Below are 18,465 nucleotides of genomic sequence, written 5' to 3' on the forward strand. Positions count from 1 at the left end.
AATGTACCTTAGACAAGGGCCTTCCCTCTCTGTTCAAGTCCCTTTACCCGTAGTCCAGGGTGGGGGTGGGGTGGAATGCTATGCAGCTTAAGTGTGGGTTAAAGCCCCTTCCCCAGATAGGAAGGACATTTACCTCCCTTATGCCTTCCCTGAACACACCGCAGTGGAGAGAAGGAGCAGATGCACAGCTCTCTACTTAGAGACACACAGTGTATTTTGGGTGGCACCTCTGTCCACCTGCACGTCAATGAAAATGACAGTAGCAGTCCTCTTCAAGGAAGGCTGACGTTGGATAGACTACAGTCTCTTGACTGAGCTGGGTCTTCTTGAGCAGACCAGTGCTTCCCTCCGTGGTGAGAGTTGGGAATTAGGGTGGGTTCCCTGGTTGGGTGACACAAGCCACTCGAGGACAGTGCAGTGCCGAGGGCAGCGGCAGGGGATGCCCAGGACTGAGGCAGAGTGGAGTTGATGGGAGCGGGGGCGGTGCCGGAGCTTACTGTCTGGGGAGTGGGGCACATCCAAGAACGCCAAGCCCACCTGCTTCTCAGTGGGTGGAAACTGGGCCTTAGGGTCCCCTCTTGTCTTCTCCATCTTAGTTTGCCCCTTGGGACTTCTGGCTGAAGCCAGGCTCTTTTCCACATTTTCTTTCCTGGTGTTGGCCACTTTCTCACATGTGGAGGACATGGACTCCTCATGCCCTTTGCCTTTTGTCTTGGGGTTAATAAAGTGCAGGAAAGATTTCATCTTATTTCTCCAGCCAGATTCAGAAAAGCTGGGCCTCTTTTGAGTACGGCCTTGCATCACCTGCCCCTGAAAAACCTGACCTTGTAAAGTTTGGCCCTGCAACGGCTTACCCGGAGTGAGTTGGCCCAGGAAAGGCTGGCCCTGTGACACCTGAGGCACCACAGGCTGGGCATTCTCAGGAACCCTTTCTGGTTTGAGGATGACACTGAGCTTGGCTTGACTGTCTTGCAGGTCATTCTTCTCAGAGTCTTTCCCCCCAGGGACTCCAGGAGGTAGCTCTGGGAGTTTAAGCTGAGGGCGATGCTGGGGACAGTGTTGACAGGGAGCACCAGGGTGAAAGCGATGTCTCCGTCGCCAGGGGCTGCAGGGTGTCCCATTCAGAAGCATCCCTTCTGGCCTCTCGGTTTCAGCAGAGTGGCTTTTCTTTCTTGTGGAGGAGACTGCAAACGCGGCATCCCCTTCTCTGTGGTCCCCGGCCGATTTGGGTTTGCCTGGTTCCTCTCTCTTTTCTGACAGTGTGGGTACTTGAGCTAAGTCCTTGCTCTTGTCAGGGCTTTGGGGCTCAGGGCTCCAGGGCTCCTTCAGCCTGTGGTTGTTCACACTGGCCTCCAGCTGACCACAAAGCACCTGGGCCTCTGTCAGGTCCCCACTGGGTTGCGAGATATTGGAGGCCCAGTGGACAGAACCATGGGATACTGCACTGGAACTGGGTTGCTCCTGTTTCTGATACACTGCCTTCAACTGAGTGGCCAGCTGTTCTTTGAGATAGAGGCATTCTGGATCTGGGGCACGTGGCATATCTCGTGGGATGGGGAGTTCCTGGAGCAGTGTGTTTCCTTGGTTGTTTAGACTCCCAAGAGACTCCTGTGTGCATATGTTCTCTGAGGTTGCTACAAGTTGTTTCCTGGACTTCCTTGCCTTTATGGGAACTCCCAGTTGTATCTCTAGCCTCTTCTTTCTCAGATGGAAATTTAGTTTGGCCAAGATGTGTTCTCCAAGTGAGGAGGGCCTCGCAGGCTTTGTCTGACTTTCTAGAGGCACCATCTCAATTACTTCTTCCACCTGCACTTCAGCCTGGAATTCATCTGCAATGTCTGCACAAGCCTTGTTGGCATCTTGAAAGCCTGACCCAGCACTTAGACCCTGCTCTTCAGGTGAGGTCATCTGAGTCAGAGGTTCTGTTGGGAATTTGATAGGCCTAGGTACCATCTCTGTGATCATAGCTTGGGAAGTGACTGCTGGGGCCATGACCCTAGAGGGAGCCACATAATAAAGAGCCAGCAGCCCTAACAAGAAGGCCAGACACTTGTGCCGTAAAGTTGTCTCCAGTTTCTCAATGGCTCCCTCGGACAGGGCTCGGAGCAGCTTAGGACGTTCAATGACAGCATCTGGTGAGGTTTGTTGCTGCTGATCAAGGGCCGTTGGCATCCAGGGTGTAATTTTCTGTTGTAGGTCCGAGTCACTTGCTGCCTATAGTTCCAGGGGCTTGCTTTCTGGGATGCAGGTGAAGGGAGCCACTTCCAGGCCCCCAGGAATTATGCACTCCCAAGAGCTATATACACAGGCAGGGATGTTGCCCTGGTGAATCTGCCCACATTTGGAGTCGATATGGCTCTGCAATATTGCCTTGGTCTGGTCAAACAAGTGTGGCATGGGGACTGTCGCTGGGTCCACAATGGGTGAGAATGGGTCATCAGCCCCAGTGGCCTCTAGAGATGTAGGCTGGGGACCATTCACACTGTCTAGGGATGTGCTGCTCCGGGACATAGTCTGCTGGTTAGTGGGGGACAGGAACAATTGAATGGACTGTTGGATCTTCTGCGGCAGGCCCCGGCGGTGGTGAATCAACTGTCTCTGGAGGTGGAATTCCAGCTGCCTCCTGGCATGCTGCTGCGGGAAGAATGGGACCTACTTGAGAATGGACTTGAGGATATGGGGAGGGGGAAGGGTAAGCTGTGACAAAGCGAAAGAGAGGCATGGACATATATACACTACCAAACGTAAGGTAGATAGATAGTGGGAAGCAGCCGCAGAGCACAGGGAGATCAGCTCGGTGCTTTGCGACCGCCTGGAGGGGTGGGATGGGGAGGGTGGGAGGGAGGGAGATGCATGAGGGAAGGGTTGTGGGAACAGATGTATGACTGATTCACTTTGTTATAAAGCAGAAACTAATAAAAAAAATGCAAAAAAATGCAAAAAAAAAAAAAAAGGGTCCTTTAAGCGGGGCTTGGACATGTTCTCATTCATGGAGAGGCCTTGAGAACCCAAGAAGGCATCACCCAGGGACTCACTGTGCAGAGAAGGAAGACCACAGAATAGCTGGCTATATTTCGGCTGCACATGGCCCACTGAGTCATTAGCCTGTTGCCCAGGCATTAGATAAAGGCCACTTAATTCCTTAAGGGCTGAAGAGGGCAAGGCAAGAGCCATATGGTTTGGGATTTGCTGGTAACAGTGTATTTGTTCTGGGTCCATAATGGACCATTCAGAAACCCAGAAGGCCTGGGTAGGCTGGCCAGCCATACATGGACCCCAGTTCTGGTATGAAATGGTCCCAAATCTCTCAACAGAGAACTGAGAAGTATCATTCTGAATGAAAGAAACTGGTTGGTTATATACAGGTTGGTAAAATAATGGTGGATTTGGCATAAGCTGCCTCAGAGACTCTTCCACACGTCTGGGGAGCCCCCACCTCTGGAAATGCATCCATTTTTTTACATGTAGCTCAAGAAGCCTCAGGACTTCAGGACTCAGGGACGGCAGGTGGGCAGGGAGGACAGTGACCGTCTGCAAGGCCACAGGATGTATCAGGGTAGTAATTTCTTGGTTCAGGGTCAGCGGAGAGACCTGGGAATTTAAAGGCTAATGGCCTTGGTTCTCACAGACAAGGTTGAGGTTGCTCTGCATCATCTCCTGCAGCTTCACTGAAACCCTAGGTTCCTCAGTCCTTGAAGAAAACATAGTCTCTGGGCCCCTGGGCACCTCTGGCACTTGAAATCCCTGCCTTAGCATGAGGTGTTCAGCCCAGAAATCATGGATGCTGGCTGCACCAGTTGACTGCGCAGCTGACTGGGTTAAGGATTTCTGTGACACTGTGAGGGTAGCAGATGGAAGTGAAAGGTCTTTGGAGTGTGGCCCATGCTCCAGACTCTGTTCAAAAGACACATTAGACATGGACAAAACCTCTAGGCAAGAAGAGCCCTGCGATGACCCCCCTGAAGTGGGGGAGATCAGAGTGTTCTCGCCCACCACTACCTGCTGAATCTCCAGAGCCACAGCGTTGCAGGTTTGGCAGCAGGAATCTGCACACAGGATCTGCCGCACGCTCCCCTCCTGAGGAAGCCAGTCCTGGCTGGGAAGGGAAACATGGCAACCGTTTGTAACTGATGGAATGACATCTGCCTCTTTTCAAGTGTGTGGCCTGGAGATTGACACTGCCCCCCTTAGCCCTGTAAACTCTGAGGCCTGCACCCACTGGGTGTTTACTCATCTACTTGTCTTCCTAGGGAAATGTCATTTGGCAAGTTATGGTGTGCTGGGCTGAGAGCCTGGGGCTTGTTGGGCAAAGTCTCAGACAACTGAAAGGAACGCAGGGCCTTGAGAGCCTGGGAGGTGGGTGAGTTCTCTGCTGACCTGTGCTGAGAAGCTGAACTAGGAGAAGGCAACCAGGCAGATGGGGGAGCCCATGGTTACCTGATGGTGCAGCACCAGGAACATCACCAGATAGAACCTGGAGTCAGCCTCATTTGGGGCTACGGAGGTCCTTGTGGGAACTCTGCATTCTGGGGATTACAGGGCATACACAACATCTCTTGGAAGCCAATCCCTATTCTCTAGAGATCTTAAGAGGGGGATAATATGACAAGCTCCTGCCTGAGGGCTGTCCCAGGAACTGGCCTCCCTGGAGATAAAACCAGAGGAGGTATGTCAGCAGGGTCCAGGGGTCTGCCCTTGAAAGGGTCTAGCTGTAAAGAGAATATGAAAATGACGACTGATTTATGCACTTAATTATCTAGCCTCCTAACTTGTCTTGTGGTTGAGTGAAAACCCATGTAGTTTTAAATCCTGCACTAGTCAAATCCTGAATTCCAGGACCTTCGTGAGCCTAGCCCAGAGCAGAACTGCAGGACTCCTGTCTCCTGAGACGTCTGATCCCACCCTCTCCTCTGGGAACCCTCAACCAGTGTCCAGGGTCCACTGTGTCTGGCTACCTCCCAGCCATTATGCTCCTCCCCAACCCTGCCCCAGGCCAAGTGGAGAAATGATCACAGGCCAGGCTGGGAGTTGGGAGACTGCAAAGAGCAAGAGATCACCTTCTCATGACAGACAGCAGCTCCCATGGCTTCTCAGCTTCTTCCCGGGAAAGTCTCCTAGCTGAGAAACCAGGAGACAGTGTTTCATGGAACGGGAGAGGATTCAGGGACATCCTACAGGAAGCTGGAGATCTTTGAATGACAGGAGACTGCAAACCCCAACAGCCAGTGCTCTGACGCACGTCTGACTACAACGTAACCAGGTATGATGTGCTCTCCTGGACCTAATCTCCTTTGACCTTCACAACCACACTGTGAGTGAGACAGCATCATCATGCCCATTTTATGGATAACAAGACTGAGAGCTGAAGTGACATTCACTGGGTCATAAAACTAGTAAATGACACAGTTAAGGACAGAGCCCTTACTTACTCACTCCCCTACTTCCTCTTCACTCCCAGGGGTAAGGTGGAGAATTCTGGAATATTCCCAGGCTCTGATTTCCCACCCAAAAAAGTCTTCTGGGAGAATTTGTCCACTTGGGGAACTGGGCCTTCAGTGGTTAGAGCACTTGGTGCCTGGCACCAGGGGTCATTGAGGGACAGTGTTCATGGGAGCCTCACCCACAGTGGACAGAAGTCAGAGCAGAGACTGGGACGTTACCTCTTGATGTTTTATCTTTAGCCCTTTGTTTGACTCTCCGGTGACGCTGAAAGGCAAAAGAGAGTGTGAAGCTGGGGTGCTCTCTTCTTTTCACGTCTAAACTGAGACAAAACCTGCAAATATTTCCCTAGCTTTTTCTGTGTTCCAATTTCACACATTCTCCTACCTTGCTTTTTCCTACTCTACCTTTTTCACACCATCATTTCCTTTCTCTTATTTCTGATTCATTTTTAGGCTCTTCATACTCCATACCTCCACCCCCATTCCCTGAACAAGTTCTGTGGAGAGATCAGGATAAGACAAGAGAAAGGGAGGAACAGAATAAAGGATGGGTGGCACAGTAGCCAAAGGACTTTAGCCATCCAAGGCCCTAAATGTCCACCAACCAGAAGAATCACCCAAATATGAAGCTGTTCTGGGATCCAATGAGGAAACTTCCTCCATTAAAAAAAAAAAAAAAACAGGGGTAAGGGGTTAAGAGTAACAAGAGACAGTGAGGGGATAAAACCTTGTTTAAGGCTTAATTGGTTCAGTTGTAGTCATAGCGTTTCCCTACCCAGCAGCAGCTCCTGTTAGGTCCCAATCTTAAATCTTGGTAATTCTTTCTCACTTGCCAAATAATTAATGCAATAATGATGATGCAGCCATAAGTGTAAAGAGGATATCCAACATCCCACAGAATAAAGGTAGGCCTCAACATAATCTAAACCTCACTAGCCATCCCCCTTTCTAGGCTTCCTAGGCTTTCAGGGTCTTAGAACCTAATGCCTCCAAATTCTAGACCTATCATCTCTGCCTCACAGAGCACAGAACCAGACCAGTAGACTGCATCACAAAGCCCTCCTGTTTCCTGTCATGCATAGCATCACAGACCTTTATTTGTCTAGGAGAAATTCATGTGACACAGTGCAGCGCCTGAGCCTAAAGGTGCTAAGTCACAGGAAGCAAATACTCTTTCATGCTCTATTCTCTATATCCTGTTGGCTCAGCCTTCTTCTTTCAGATAACAGTCTGGCATCTATCCCCAGATAACTGAGTCTGCCCTAAAACAGACAGTGGCTACTGTCTCTCTTCCTCCTACTACAGAGGAACTCCATGAACTATATCACCTGTACTGGGAAGATAACTAGAAAACACACAAGAGGACAGTGCACACATTGTCTTGTTAAGTCTTGGACGGTGAAGGTTTTGATGCCACAGGCAATAGGTGGTCAGTATCAAGAGGTTCAGGAAAAGAACAGTGATTAATGTGTCAAGGAAAGGACATAGCTTCTGTTCTTTTAAATAACTTACTGAGAGTTAAAGAAGGAGTCCTCCCAGTCTCATCCCTAAGCTGGACAGTGTCAAAGGTACAAAGACATTTGAGTTATGTTACCTGCCTGCTCTCAAGACACTTAAAAACCTAGTTTCAAAGACAAGATTAATTCACAATCAAGAACCCACCTTATTAAGAGTTGAATCAAGAACCAGCCTTACTAGGAGTTGGGAAAGAGAGGTGTAGGGAGTTATTTAATGGGTACAAAGTTTCTGTATGGGATGATGAAAAAGTTCTGAAAACGGATGGTGGTGATGGTTGCACAGCACTGTGAATGTCCTTAATGTCAGTGACAAGTACACTTAAAAGTGGTTAAAATAGTAAAGTTTATATTGAGTATATTTTACCACAATTTAAAAAACAAAAGGCCAAGAAAACCCAATCGTTAGCATGAGGGGATTTTTTGCTACCTATAAGGAAGAATATTCTGAAAATAATTTGGCAAAAAAATGGATTAGTGAATGTTTTTCTTAAATGCCCTTTTTTTACAGAACAAAATAAATACAAAATAGATCCTTACATTTAAGATAATTTAAGAAGAGTCTCACCCTGAAGACGGGATGAATTTGAGCCATTTCAACATCTTTCCTGAACTTGTAAATTCCATAATACAGGAATGAGAAGACTTTTCCAACCAAAGAGCACTGAATGACAGGTAAACAATAATCAGTGAAAAAGCATCTTGCATCAGCTTTTTAGCAGTAGATCAAGATACGTACAAAGTAGCTTGAATCTTTTATTACTGTTGTTATTCCTATCAAACCAAGCTCCAGCTTCCTGCAGCTGCTGCCGGCCTCTATGCTGCTGCAAAGGTTCTCAGTCTCCCGTTAACCTGACCCGGTATGGCACTGCGTGGTGCTTGGGGTCCTCCTTCCCTGGACTATGAATGTAGGTAATTAATAAACTTCATTCAGTCTTATAGGTCCAGTGTCAGATGTTGCTCGTTCGGCCATCCCCAGAACCCCAGGGTTACCAATGGAATGAAGAGGAGGTGCATAGAACACTATATCTCCTACACAACCAGCTCCTGCTTCCTGCAGCTACTGCTGCAACACTGCTTAGTCTTCCATTAGCCTGAGCTCTTTGCCCCAGACAAAATCACCAAATTTGGCAACATTGGCACCAGCTCCAACGAGTATACTATTTACTTAACAGATAATCCACAGCCACTGTCATCCCACCAAACTGTTAAAACCATATGCTGCAAACTGCTCTATAGCAACTTATCCACCCTTGCTCCTCTGTCTCAGAGCTGAGGTAGAGTCAAATGACAATCTTATGCCTTTCTGCAGAGCAGACTTTTAGTACTGGTTTACTTATTGATTTGGTACCCACTGACAGAGGGTGCTTGTGTGGATAGGACAGTGGGATCAGCGTCTTCCTAAACAAGGGCACATTCATGTAATGAACACACCATCGTTTTTCTTTTTCTAATGGATGATTTCTTTTTTCTTAAATTAATTTATTTAATCTATTTATTTTGGGCTGCGTTGGGTCTTTGCTGTGGTGCGCGGGCCCCTCATTGTGGTGGCTTCTCTTGTTGCGGAGCATGGGCTCTAGACGCACGGGCTTCAGTAGTTGTTGCACGCCGGCTCAGTAGTTGTGGCTCGTGGGCTCTAGAGCACAGTCTCAGTAGCTGTTGCACACGGGCTTAGTTGCTCCGTGGCATGTGGCATCTTCCCAGACCAAGGATCGAACCTGTGTCCCCTGCATTGGCAGGCGTATTCTTAACCACTACACCACCAGGGAAGTCCACACACTGTCTTTTTTTTTTTTTAACATCTTTATTGGAGTATAATTGCTTTACAATGGTGCATTAGTTTCTGCTGTATGACAAAGTGAATCAGCTGTACGTATACATATATCCCCATATCTCCTCCCTCTTGCATCTCCCCTCCCACCCTCCCTATCCCACCCCTCTAGGTGGTCACAAAGCACCGAGCTGATCTCCCTGTGCTATGCGGCTGCTTCCCACTAGCTATTTTACATTTGGTAGTGTATATATATGTCCAGGCCGCTCTCTCACTTCGTCCCAGCTTACCCTTCCCTCTCCCCATGTCCTCAAGTCCATTCTCTACGTCTGCATCTTTATTCCCGTCCTGTCCCTACGTTCTTCAGAACCAGTTTTTGTTGTTGTTGTTTTTGTTTTAGATTCCATATATATGTGTTAGCATACGGTATTTGTTTTTCTCTTTCTGACTTACTTCACTCTGTATGACAGACTCTAGGTCCATCCACCTCACTACAAATAACTCAATTTCGTTTCTTTTTATGGCTGAGTAATATTCCGTGGTATATATGAGTCACATCTTCTTTATCCATTCATCTGTTGATGGACACTTTAGGTTGCTTCCATGTCCTGGCTATTGTAAACAGAGCTGCAGTGAACATTGTGGTACATGACTCTTTTTGAATTATGGTTTTCTCAGGGTATATGTCCAGTAGTGGGATGGCTGGGTCATATGGTAGTTCTAGTTTTAGTTTTTTAAGGAACCTCCATACTGTTCTCCACAGTGGCTGTATCAATTCACATTCCCACCAACAATGCAAGAGGGTTCCCTTTTCTCCACGCCCTCTCCAGCATCTACTGTTTGTACGTTTTTTGATGATGGCCACTGTTGCTTTTAATGATGTGGGCGTGGACCTTCAGCTTTGCCCTTCCTGCTTCGTGGTGTATCCTGAACGGCAAACAAGGGAGATGAAGTACATCAAAGGCCTCTGTGGACTCTGGACGGTTACACAACTGTAAAGGATTCAGATTCGTCTGTTTCTAGAAAACTTGGTAAAGCTGGACCCTGCTTGCATGATAATGCTCCAGTGCCACAATTACTGTAATAGTAGAATTTCTTCAGGAAACTGTTCGTGATTACTGATTCATATGCACCATGGGTCATATCACAGCCCGATAAAGAAAAATCCTGACAGGACACTGATGTGATTTTGTCCCTCCACACAAGCCTTACTTAGGAGTTTTGCTGTGTCTCATTCTCAGAAAACACTAGTGAATACCTTAGATGTCTCAGGTGATGGGGACAGAGGCATAGCTCCTTCCATTCAGAAGCAACATTTTTATATGCTAGCATTTTTATTAATGCCCAAGAGTTGGACAGGAAAAGTTGGACACATCCCAGAGTAGTATCTGCAAGACCACCAGCGCTTCACAGCAGGTTACTGCGCTACGCAGAAGTGTAGCAAGCAGCTAGAGGCACTAGAGGGCAGCACGTGCCCACCCAATGAGTCCCGAGGACTCCGTTTCAGGAACTTTAAAAGGCCGTCTGTTCCAATGACTCTCAATCCTGGCCTTACATCAGAATCACTGGGAAGCTTGTGAAAATATACATTTCCTGGCCTCACCCCAGACTTAATGAATCAGAATCTCTAGGGGCACAGTCTTTCAATCTATGTATTAAATAAGTGTCAAAAATAATCCTCAAGCAATAGAGCACTGGGCTTTGGGGTGTGTACTGGGGAGCAAATGGCCTCCAAAGAGCAACAATTCTTCCTCCCACCCAAGTTTTATTGAGATATAATTGGCACATAACATTGTATTAGTTTAAGGGGAACAACATAATAATTTGATGTATGTAGGTATTGTGAAATGGTTACCACAATAAGTTTAGTTAACATCCATCACCTCAGAGTTATAATTTTTTTCTTGTAATAAGAACTTTTAAGATCTACTCTTTCTGCAACTTTCAAATATATTAACTACAGTCACCAGGCTATACATTAGACCCCCAGAACTTATTAATCTTATAACTGGCATTTTGTCCCTTTTGATCACCTTCATCCATTTCTCCCACCCCCACTCCCTGACACTGGCAACCACCAATCTATTCTGTTTGAATGAGTTTGGTGGTTTTTTTAGATTCCATATATAAGTGAGATCACACAATATTTGTCTTTCTCTGTCTGACTTACTTCACTTAGCATAATGCTGTCAAGGTCTATCCGTGTTGTTGCAAATGGCAGGATTTCCTTCTTTTTTATGGCTGAAAAATATTCCATGATATCATCTTCTTTATCCATTCATCTGTCAGTGGACGCTTAGGTTGTTTCCATGTCTTAGCTATTATAAATAATGCTGCAATGAGCATGCGTGTACAGATATCTCTTGGAGATAGTGATATCACTTCCTTCAGATATATAACCAGAAGTGGGATTGCTGGATGAAATTTGAAGCAACTATCTGCGGATGATGTTATAAAAAAAATTCTCCTATAATAGGTGAGTTTGGCCATCTCTGGCAATGACCTAACTTAGACAGTGATCTGTAAATGGAAGTTAAGAATTCAGGAACACAAGGAGGAAAGGAGAATTGACCCTGACTGAGAAAAAGTACTATGTGCCAGGCCCTTTACACACATCACCTCATTCAGTCCTTACCCTCAACCAGACCCAGGTACTGTTTTGCCATGTTATATACGAGGAAACTGAATCACCTGTAAGTAAAGTAACACTAGCCTGAGGTCACGTAGCAACTTAGTGATGGATAAAAAGTTTGTTTCTAAACTCCACTAAGTCTTGCAACCTTCAATTCAATCAAGTTGAGAGGAAATGGACATAACATATGATTATAAGATGTTTGAAACTGCAGACTACTCACATGTCCAGTTGTTTTTGAAAAGAAGGGCCACAGTAATAAAAGGACTCTAAAACAGGAGCCAAACAGCAAGGCTGGGTCCAAAGGTGTCCAATGTTGTCCAGGTCATACCTACTTCTCATCAGGTATGTCCCCCAGGGGCAACAGCCCAGTGACATTAGCATCTGAGACTGTCCCATTCACACGCCTGGCTTGATTACAGGCTCATCAAGTGCCTTCTGACTAGAATGTAACTTACAGTGTAAATGGACCTATACGAAGAGAATGACCTGACTAGCATGTAGGAGTATTCCAGGTCCCTCGGGATTATATTTCTCAATAGAAATTTGTAAATTAGCATGACCATTTTATGCCTCAGACTCCTTTCAGTTTAATTTCAGTTGGTAATTCAGTTTAAATACAGTTGGTTTCTTCAGGAAACCAACTGGCTCAGAGAACCTTGACAAGATGTAGTCTTTCTACTTGTACAGCTGAGGAACACTGACTCCTAGTTTTCCCTCCTTTCCGTTCCTCCTAGTTAGTCTCCACTCTCCTGACCAGTTGCAGAGGCAGGGAGGGCAATTCTAAACATGAGGCTGCTGCAAAGACCACAATCCCCGGCCTCCTCACAGAGGAGAGCAACACCACTATTTCTCAGTCTGTGCTACTTTCCTCTGTGTGCCTCAGTTTTTTCCCATTAGTACAGAGTAGTATCTATCAAAGGCTATTTATTGAATAAAGCATTTGGGTGGGGAGGAGAGTAATAAATGTTATCCATAAGTGAATCCCGATGACTTAAAAGCAGGAAATAACAGTTAGTTATACAGAAACACTCAAAACATCTCAGAATGTGCCTGGTACAGATAAACTACTACATAAATCTCCTCTAAAGAGGAGAGAGGTTATTTTTGGCTGAAGTGATCTGGGAAAGCTCCATGTTGTAGAAAATGGCATTTAAACTGGTGCTTGAAGCAGACAGAGGATTTTCATACGTGGAATTTGAAGAGAGTGATCCACATGCAGCAGTCAGCATGGATAAAGCGGCTGGTGCCTCTGTGTAATGATATGTGGAAATAACAGAAGGACTCCTGAAATATTTATTTTACTATGAGTACATTTTATTTTGTATATATTCGATCTCAATGAAGTGAGGTTTAGATTTCTTTTTGTCTTTGTGTGAAAACTGAGGTTGTGGATATCTCCTCGTGGGTGTGTTTTTCTGCATCACGTGGACATGAACTGTGTAGATGGGTCTCCTGAATCTGACCATATGTGTTTCTAGCTATAAATGTCTGCGTGGGTGCATTTCTCTACAGACTTTTTGATCTTTGTGGGTGTGTGCACAGGTAGTCCTGAGGGAATGGGAAGGAAAGAGAGAGGAAGGAGTAGAGGTGAGGAGGAGAAGAAAGAGAGGAAAGGGAGTGAGAAGCTGTTGAGCTGAACCTCTGTCCAAAGCCCAAATGTGAAACTCCTACACATCATTAGTATTTTAGGTAGTTGATAATTGATTGTCCTATTGACCTTGGAAAGTTCTTTTTCTAATAATAAAACATTCATTGGTAAAAGGCTAGTGTTTCAAACTGCTATGTTTTATCCGTCACATTCTATGTCTTTTCATTTGTCCTTCCTTTGACCCAATTTAGTCCTCTTTTTGTATTTCTTTTTTCTTTTGGTGTCTTATTTTCTTATCCTCCCAGTCCTATTAATTTCTTTATTGGAGTTTTTTCTTTCTGTAAGTTTTTCCTTTCTCTTCTAACTTATGGAGCTAATACCATACCCCACCCATACCCCAGAAAACAAATGTTTTTACATTGCAAAAGGGGTACTTCTTGTTGTAAAGATAGCTTAGGCTCAATCTTGGTGTTTATCTTCACTGCCACAGTTGAATCAACAGATTTTAATTGGGTGCTTTGGTGTATGTTAAAGGCATTGTTCTAGTTACTGAAGAAACAGAGAAAAATGCCTAGAATAGTCAACCAATTATATTAATGATCATCTTTAACTAAAGTAACCAGCTTTTCTTTTCTCCAGACATAGGAGAAAACTAGAAGACAGAAAAGCAAGAGTGATTTAGGTAGTTTTTCCATGGGCATCTACTACATATCATCTTAAGAAAAACTGAGGTGGCAAATAATCATCCGGTGAATTTGCATATTTTTTCGTATTTGTTAATATACTGTCATTCCAAGAAATGAGGGTAAATCAAAATTATATTTAGTGAGTGGTATTTATGCATCTGTTTCTTAGAAAGAGTTCAGGTATCCAAAGATGGTTTATTAACTAACTTAATCATTTGTTTAATGATTAAGCTCTTAAGGTTAAAGATCTGGAAATATAATTTTAGCTTATGAGTTCTAGAATTGTAAGGATTGTAAGGATTTCATAATAATTGTAAGGATTTCATAATAATTTCAGAAACAATGACTTGAAAATTGCTCAAACTTAATAAAAGTCATAAACTTACAAATTCAAAATGTTCAATGAGCTCCAAACAGGACAAATTAAAAGAAAACCATGCCCAGACACATCATAACCAAGTTTCTTAAAAGTTTCTTAAAACCAAAGATAAAGAAATCTTGAAAACAACAAGAGAAAAATACTACATTACACAGAGGACTCAAATCAATAAAATTAGAAATAAAAAAGGAGAAGTTACAACTGACATCACAGACATACAAAGGATCATAAGAGAGTACTACAAGCAACTATATGCCAATAAAATGGACAACCTGGAAGAAATGGACAAATTCTTAGAAACGTACGACCTTCCAAGACTGAACCAGGAAGAAATAGAAAATATGAACAGACAAATCACAAGTAATGAAACTGTCATTAAAAATCTTCCAACAAACAAAAATCCAGGACCAGATGTCTTCAGAGGTGAATTCTATCAAAGATTTAGAGAAGAGCTAACACCTATCCTTCTCAAACTCTTCCAAAAAATCGCAGAGGATGGATAATCCCAACCTGATTCTAGGAGGCTAACATCACCCCGATACCAAAACCAGACAAAGATATCACAAAGAAAGAAAATTACAGGTCAATACCACTGATGAACATGGACGCAAAAATCCTCAACAAAATACTAGCAAACCAAATCCAACAATACATTAAAAGGATCATGCACCATGATCAAGTGGGATTTATCCAGGGATGCAAGGATTCTTCAATATATGCAAATCAATCAGTGTGATACACCATATTAAAAAATTGAAGAATAAAAACCATATTATCGGGCTTCCCTGGTGGCGCAGTGGTTGAGAGCCCGCCTGCCGATGCAGGGGACACAAGTTCGTGCCCTGGTCTGGGAAGATCCCACATGCCGCAGAGCGGCTAGGCCCGTGAGCCATGGCCGCTGAGCCTGCGTGTCCAGAGCCTGTGCTCTGCAACGGGAGAGGCCACAACAGTGAGAGGCCCGCGTACCGCAAAAAAAAACCCCAAAAAACAAAAGAAACATATGATCATCTCAATATATGCGGAAAAAGCTTTTGACAAAATTCAACACCTGTTTATGATAAAAACTCTCCAGAAAGTGGGCATAGAGGGAAACCTACCTCAACATAATAAAGGCCATATATGACAAACCCACAGGAAACATTATTCTCAATGGTGAAAAACTGAAAGTATTTCCTCTAAGATGAGGAACAAGACAAGGGTGTCCACTCTCACCACTATTATTCAACATAGTTTTGGAAGTCCTAGCCACGGCAATCAGAGAAGAAAATGAAATAAAAGGAATATAAATTGGAAAAAAAGAAGTAAAACTGTCACTGTTTGCAGATGACATGATACCATACAAAGAAAATCCTAAAGGGATTTCCCTGGCGGCACTGTGGTTAAGAATCCACTGCCAATGCAGGGGACATGGGTTCAATCCCTGGTCCGGGAGGATCCCACATGCCATGGAGCAACTAAGCCCGCAAGCCACAACTACTGAGCCCATGTGTCACAACTACTGAAGCCTGCGTGCCCTTGAGCCTGTGTGCCACAACTACTGAGCCCATGCGCCACAACTACTGAGCCCATGCGCCACAACTACTGAAGCCTGTGTGCTCTAGGGCCTGCATGCTGCAACTACTGAAGCCTGAGCACCTAGAGCCTGTGCTCTGCAACAAGAGAAGCCACCACAATGAGAAGCCAGCACACCGCAACGAAGAGTAGCCCCTGCTCACAGCAACTAGAGAAAGCCTGCACACAGAAATGAAGACCCAATGCAGCCAAAAAATAAATTAAAAAAAAAAAGAAAATCCTGAAGATGGCACCAGAAAACTACTAGAACCAATCAATGAATTAAGTAAAGTTGCAGGATACAAAATTAATACAGAGAAATCTCTTGCGTTGCTATACACTAACAATGAAAGTTTAGAAAGAAAAATTAAGGAAACAATCCCACTGACCACTGCAACAAAAAAAGATAAAATACCTAGGAATAAACCTACCTAAGGAGGCAAAAGACCTATACACAGAAAACTATAAGATACTGATGAAAGAAATCAAAGATGACACAAACAGATGGAGAGACATACTACGTTCTTGGATTGGAAGAATCAATACTGTGAAAATCACTATACTACCCAAAGCAATCTACAGATTCAATGCAATCCCTATCAAATTACCAATGGCATTTTTCACAGAACTAGATCAGAAATTTTTACAATTTACATGGAAACACAAAAGACCCCAAATAGCCAAAGCGATCTTGAGAAAGAAAAACAGAACTAGAGGAATCAGGCTCCCTGACTACAGACTCTACTACAAAGCTACAGTAATCAAAACAGTATGGTACTGGCACAAAAACAGAAATATAGATCAATGGAACAGGATAGAAAGCCCAGAGATAAACTCACACACATATGGTCACCTTATCTTTGATAAAGGAGGCAGGAATGTACAGTTGAGAAAGGAAAGCCTCTTCAATAAGTGGTGCTGGGAAAACTGGACAGGTACATGTAAAAGTATGAAATTATATCACTCCCTAAGACCATACACAAAAATAAGCTCAAAATGGATTAAAGACCTAAATGTAAGGCCAGAAACTATCAAACTCTTAGAGGAAAACATAGGCAGAACACTCTAGGACATAAATCACAGCAAGATCCTTTTTGACCAACCTCCTAGAGGAATGGAAATAAAAACAAAAATAAACAAATGGGACCTAATGAAACTTCAAAGCTTTTGCACAGCAAAGGAAACCATAAACAAGATGAAAAAACAACCCTCAGAATGGGAGAAAATATTTGCAAATGAAGCAACTGACAAAGGATTAATCTCAAAAATATACAAGCAGCTCATGCAGCTCAATATCAAAAAAAACAAACAACCTAATCCAAAAATGGGTGGAAGACCTAAATAGACATTTCTCCAAAGAAGACATACAGATGGCCAACAAACACATGAAAGGATGCTCAACATCACTAATTAGAGAAATGCAAATCAAAACTACAATGAGATATCACCTCACCCTGGTCAGAATGGCCATCACCAAAAATCTACAAACAATAAATGCTGGATAGCATGTGGAGAAAAGGGAACCCTCTTACACTGTTGGTGGGAATGTAAATTGATACAGCCACTATGGAAAACAGTATGGAGGTCCCTTAAAAAACTAAAAGTAGGGCTTCCCTGGTGGCGCAGTGGTTGAGAGTCCACCTGCCGATGCAGGGGACACGGATTCGCTCCCCGGTCCAGGAGGATCCCACATGCCACAGGGCGGCTGGGCCTGTGAGCCATGGCCACTGAGCCTGCACGTCCAGAGCCTGTACTCTGCAACAGGAGAGGCCACAACAGTGAGAGGCCCGCATACCGCAAAAAAAAAAAAAAAAAAAAAAAAAGTAGAACTACCATATGACCTAACAATCCCACTACTGGGCATATACCCTGAGAAAACCATAATTCAAAAAGACACATGCACCCCAGTGTTCATTGCAGCACCATTTACAATAGCCAGGTCATGGAAGCAACCTAAATGTCCATCGACAGATGAATGGATAAAGAAGATGTGGTACATATATACAATGGAATATTACTCAGCCATAAAAAGGAATGAAATTGGGTCATTTGTAGAGACGTGGATGGACCTACAGTGTCATACAGAGTGAAGTAAGTCAGAAAGAGAAAAACAAATATCATATAGTAACATGTATATGTGGAATCTAGAAAAATGGTACAGATGACCTTATTTGCAATACAGAATAGAGACACAGACGTAGAGACAAATGTATGGATACCAAGGGGCTTTTGAAAGGGGTGAGGTGGGAGGAATTGGGAGATTGGGATTGACACATATACACTATTGATACTATGCATAAAATAGACAACTGAGGGGAACATACTGTATAGCACAGGGAACTCTACTTAATGCACTGTGGTGTCTTAAATGGGAGGAAAATCCAAAAGGGAGGGGATATATGTACATGTATGGCTGATTCATTTTGCTGTGCAATAGAAGCTAACACAACATTGCAAAACAGCTATACTCCAATAAAAATTAACCAAAAAAAAAAGAAAAATACTACGCTACAGTTTGAATGACTGAATTTCTCATCAAAAACCATAGAGGCCAGAAGACAGTGTAACAACATCTTTAAAGTGTTAAAATTCCACATTCCAGCTAAAATGTCCTTCAAAAATGAAGATGAACTAACATGCACCCCAGTGTTCCAACTGTCAAGATATGGAAGCAACGTGTCAGTCAACAGATGACTAGATAAAGATGTGGTATATATATACAATGGAATACTACTCAGCCATAAAAAAAGAATGAAATTTTGCCATTTGCAACATGGATGGACTTAGAGGGTACTTATGCTAAGTGAAATAAGTCAGACAGAGAAAGGCAAATACTGTATGGTATCACTTATATGTGGAATCTAAACAATACAACAAACCAGCGAATATAACAAACAGGA

At 43.9% G+C, this 18,465-nt stretch overlaps 1 protein-coding gene and 1 pseudogene across 2 annotated transcripts in view; one reads left to right on the forward strand and one right to left on the reverse strand.

Moving 5' to 3' along the window:
• Positions 1-367: 367 nt before the first annotated feature.
• On the reverse strand, positions 368-5,170 carry LOC307054858 (protein SPATA31F1-like; annotated as a pseudogene). The gene is made up of 4 exons: positions 5,058-5,170; positions 3,994-4,096; positions 2,950-3,894; positions 368-2,652 (listed from the first exon to the last, which is right to left on the reverse strand). The product of its transcript is annotated as a protein SPATA31F1-like (transcript).
• A 4,413-nt stretch (positions 5,171-9,583) lies between these two features.
• Positions 9,584-18,465, forward strand: part of LOC307054859 (spermatogenesis-associated protein 31D1-like) — a gene marked incomplete at both ends in the record, with an annotated part of 34,162 nt that continues 25,280 nt past the window's right edge. The window contains 1 exon segment of the mRNA XM_079706731.1: positions 9,584-9,720. Within this exon segment, the coding sequence (XP_079562857.1) occupies positions 9,584-9,720 (137 nt within the window).

Source organism: Hyperoodon ampullatus, assembly GCF_949752795.1.
Source record: "Hyperoodon ampullatus genome assembly, chromosome: 6".
NCBI classification, from domain to species: Eukaryota; Metazoa; Chordata; class Mammalia; order Artiodactyla; family Ziphiidae; genus Hyperoodon; species Hyperoodon ampullatus.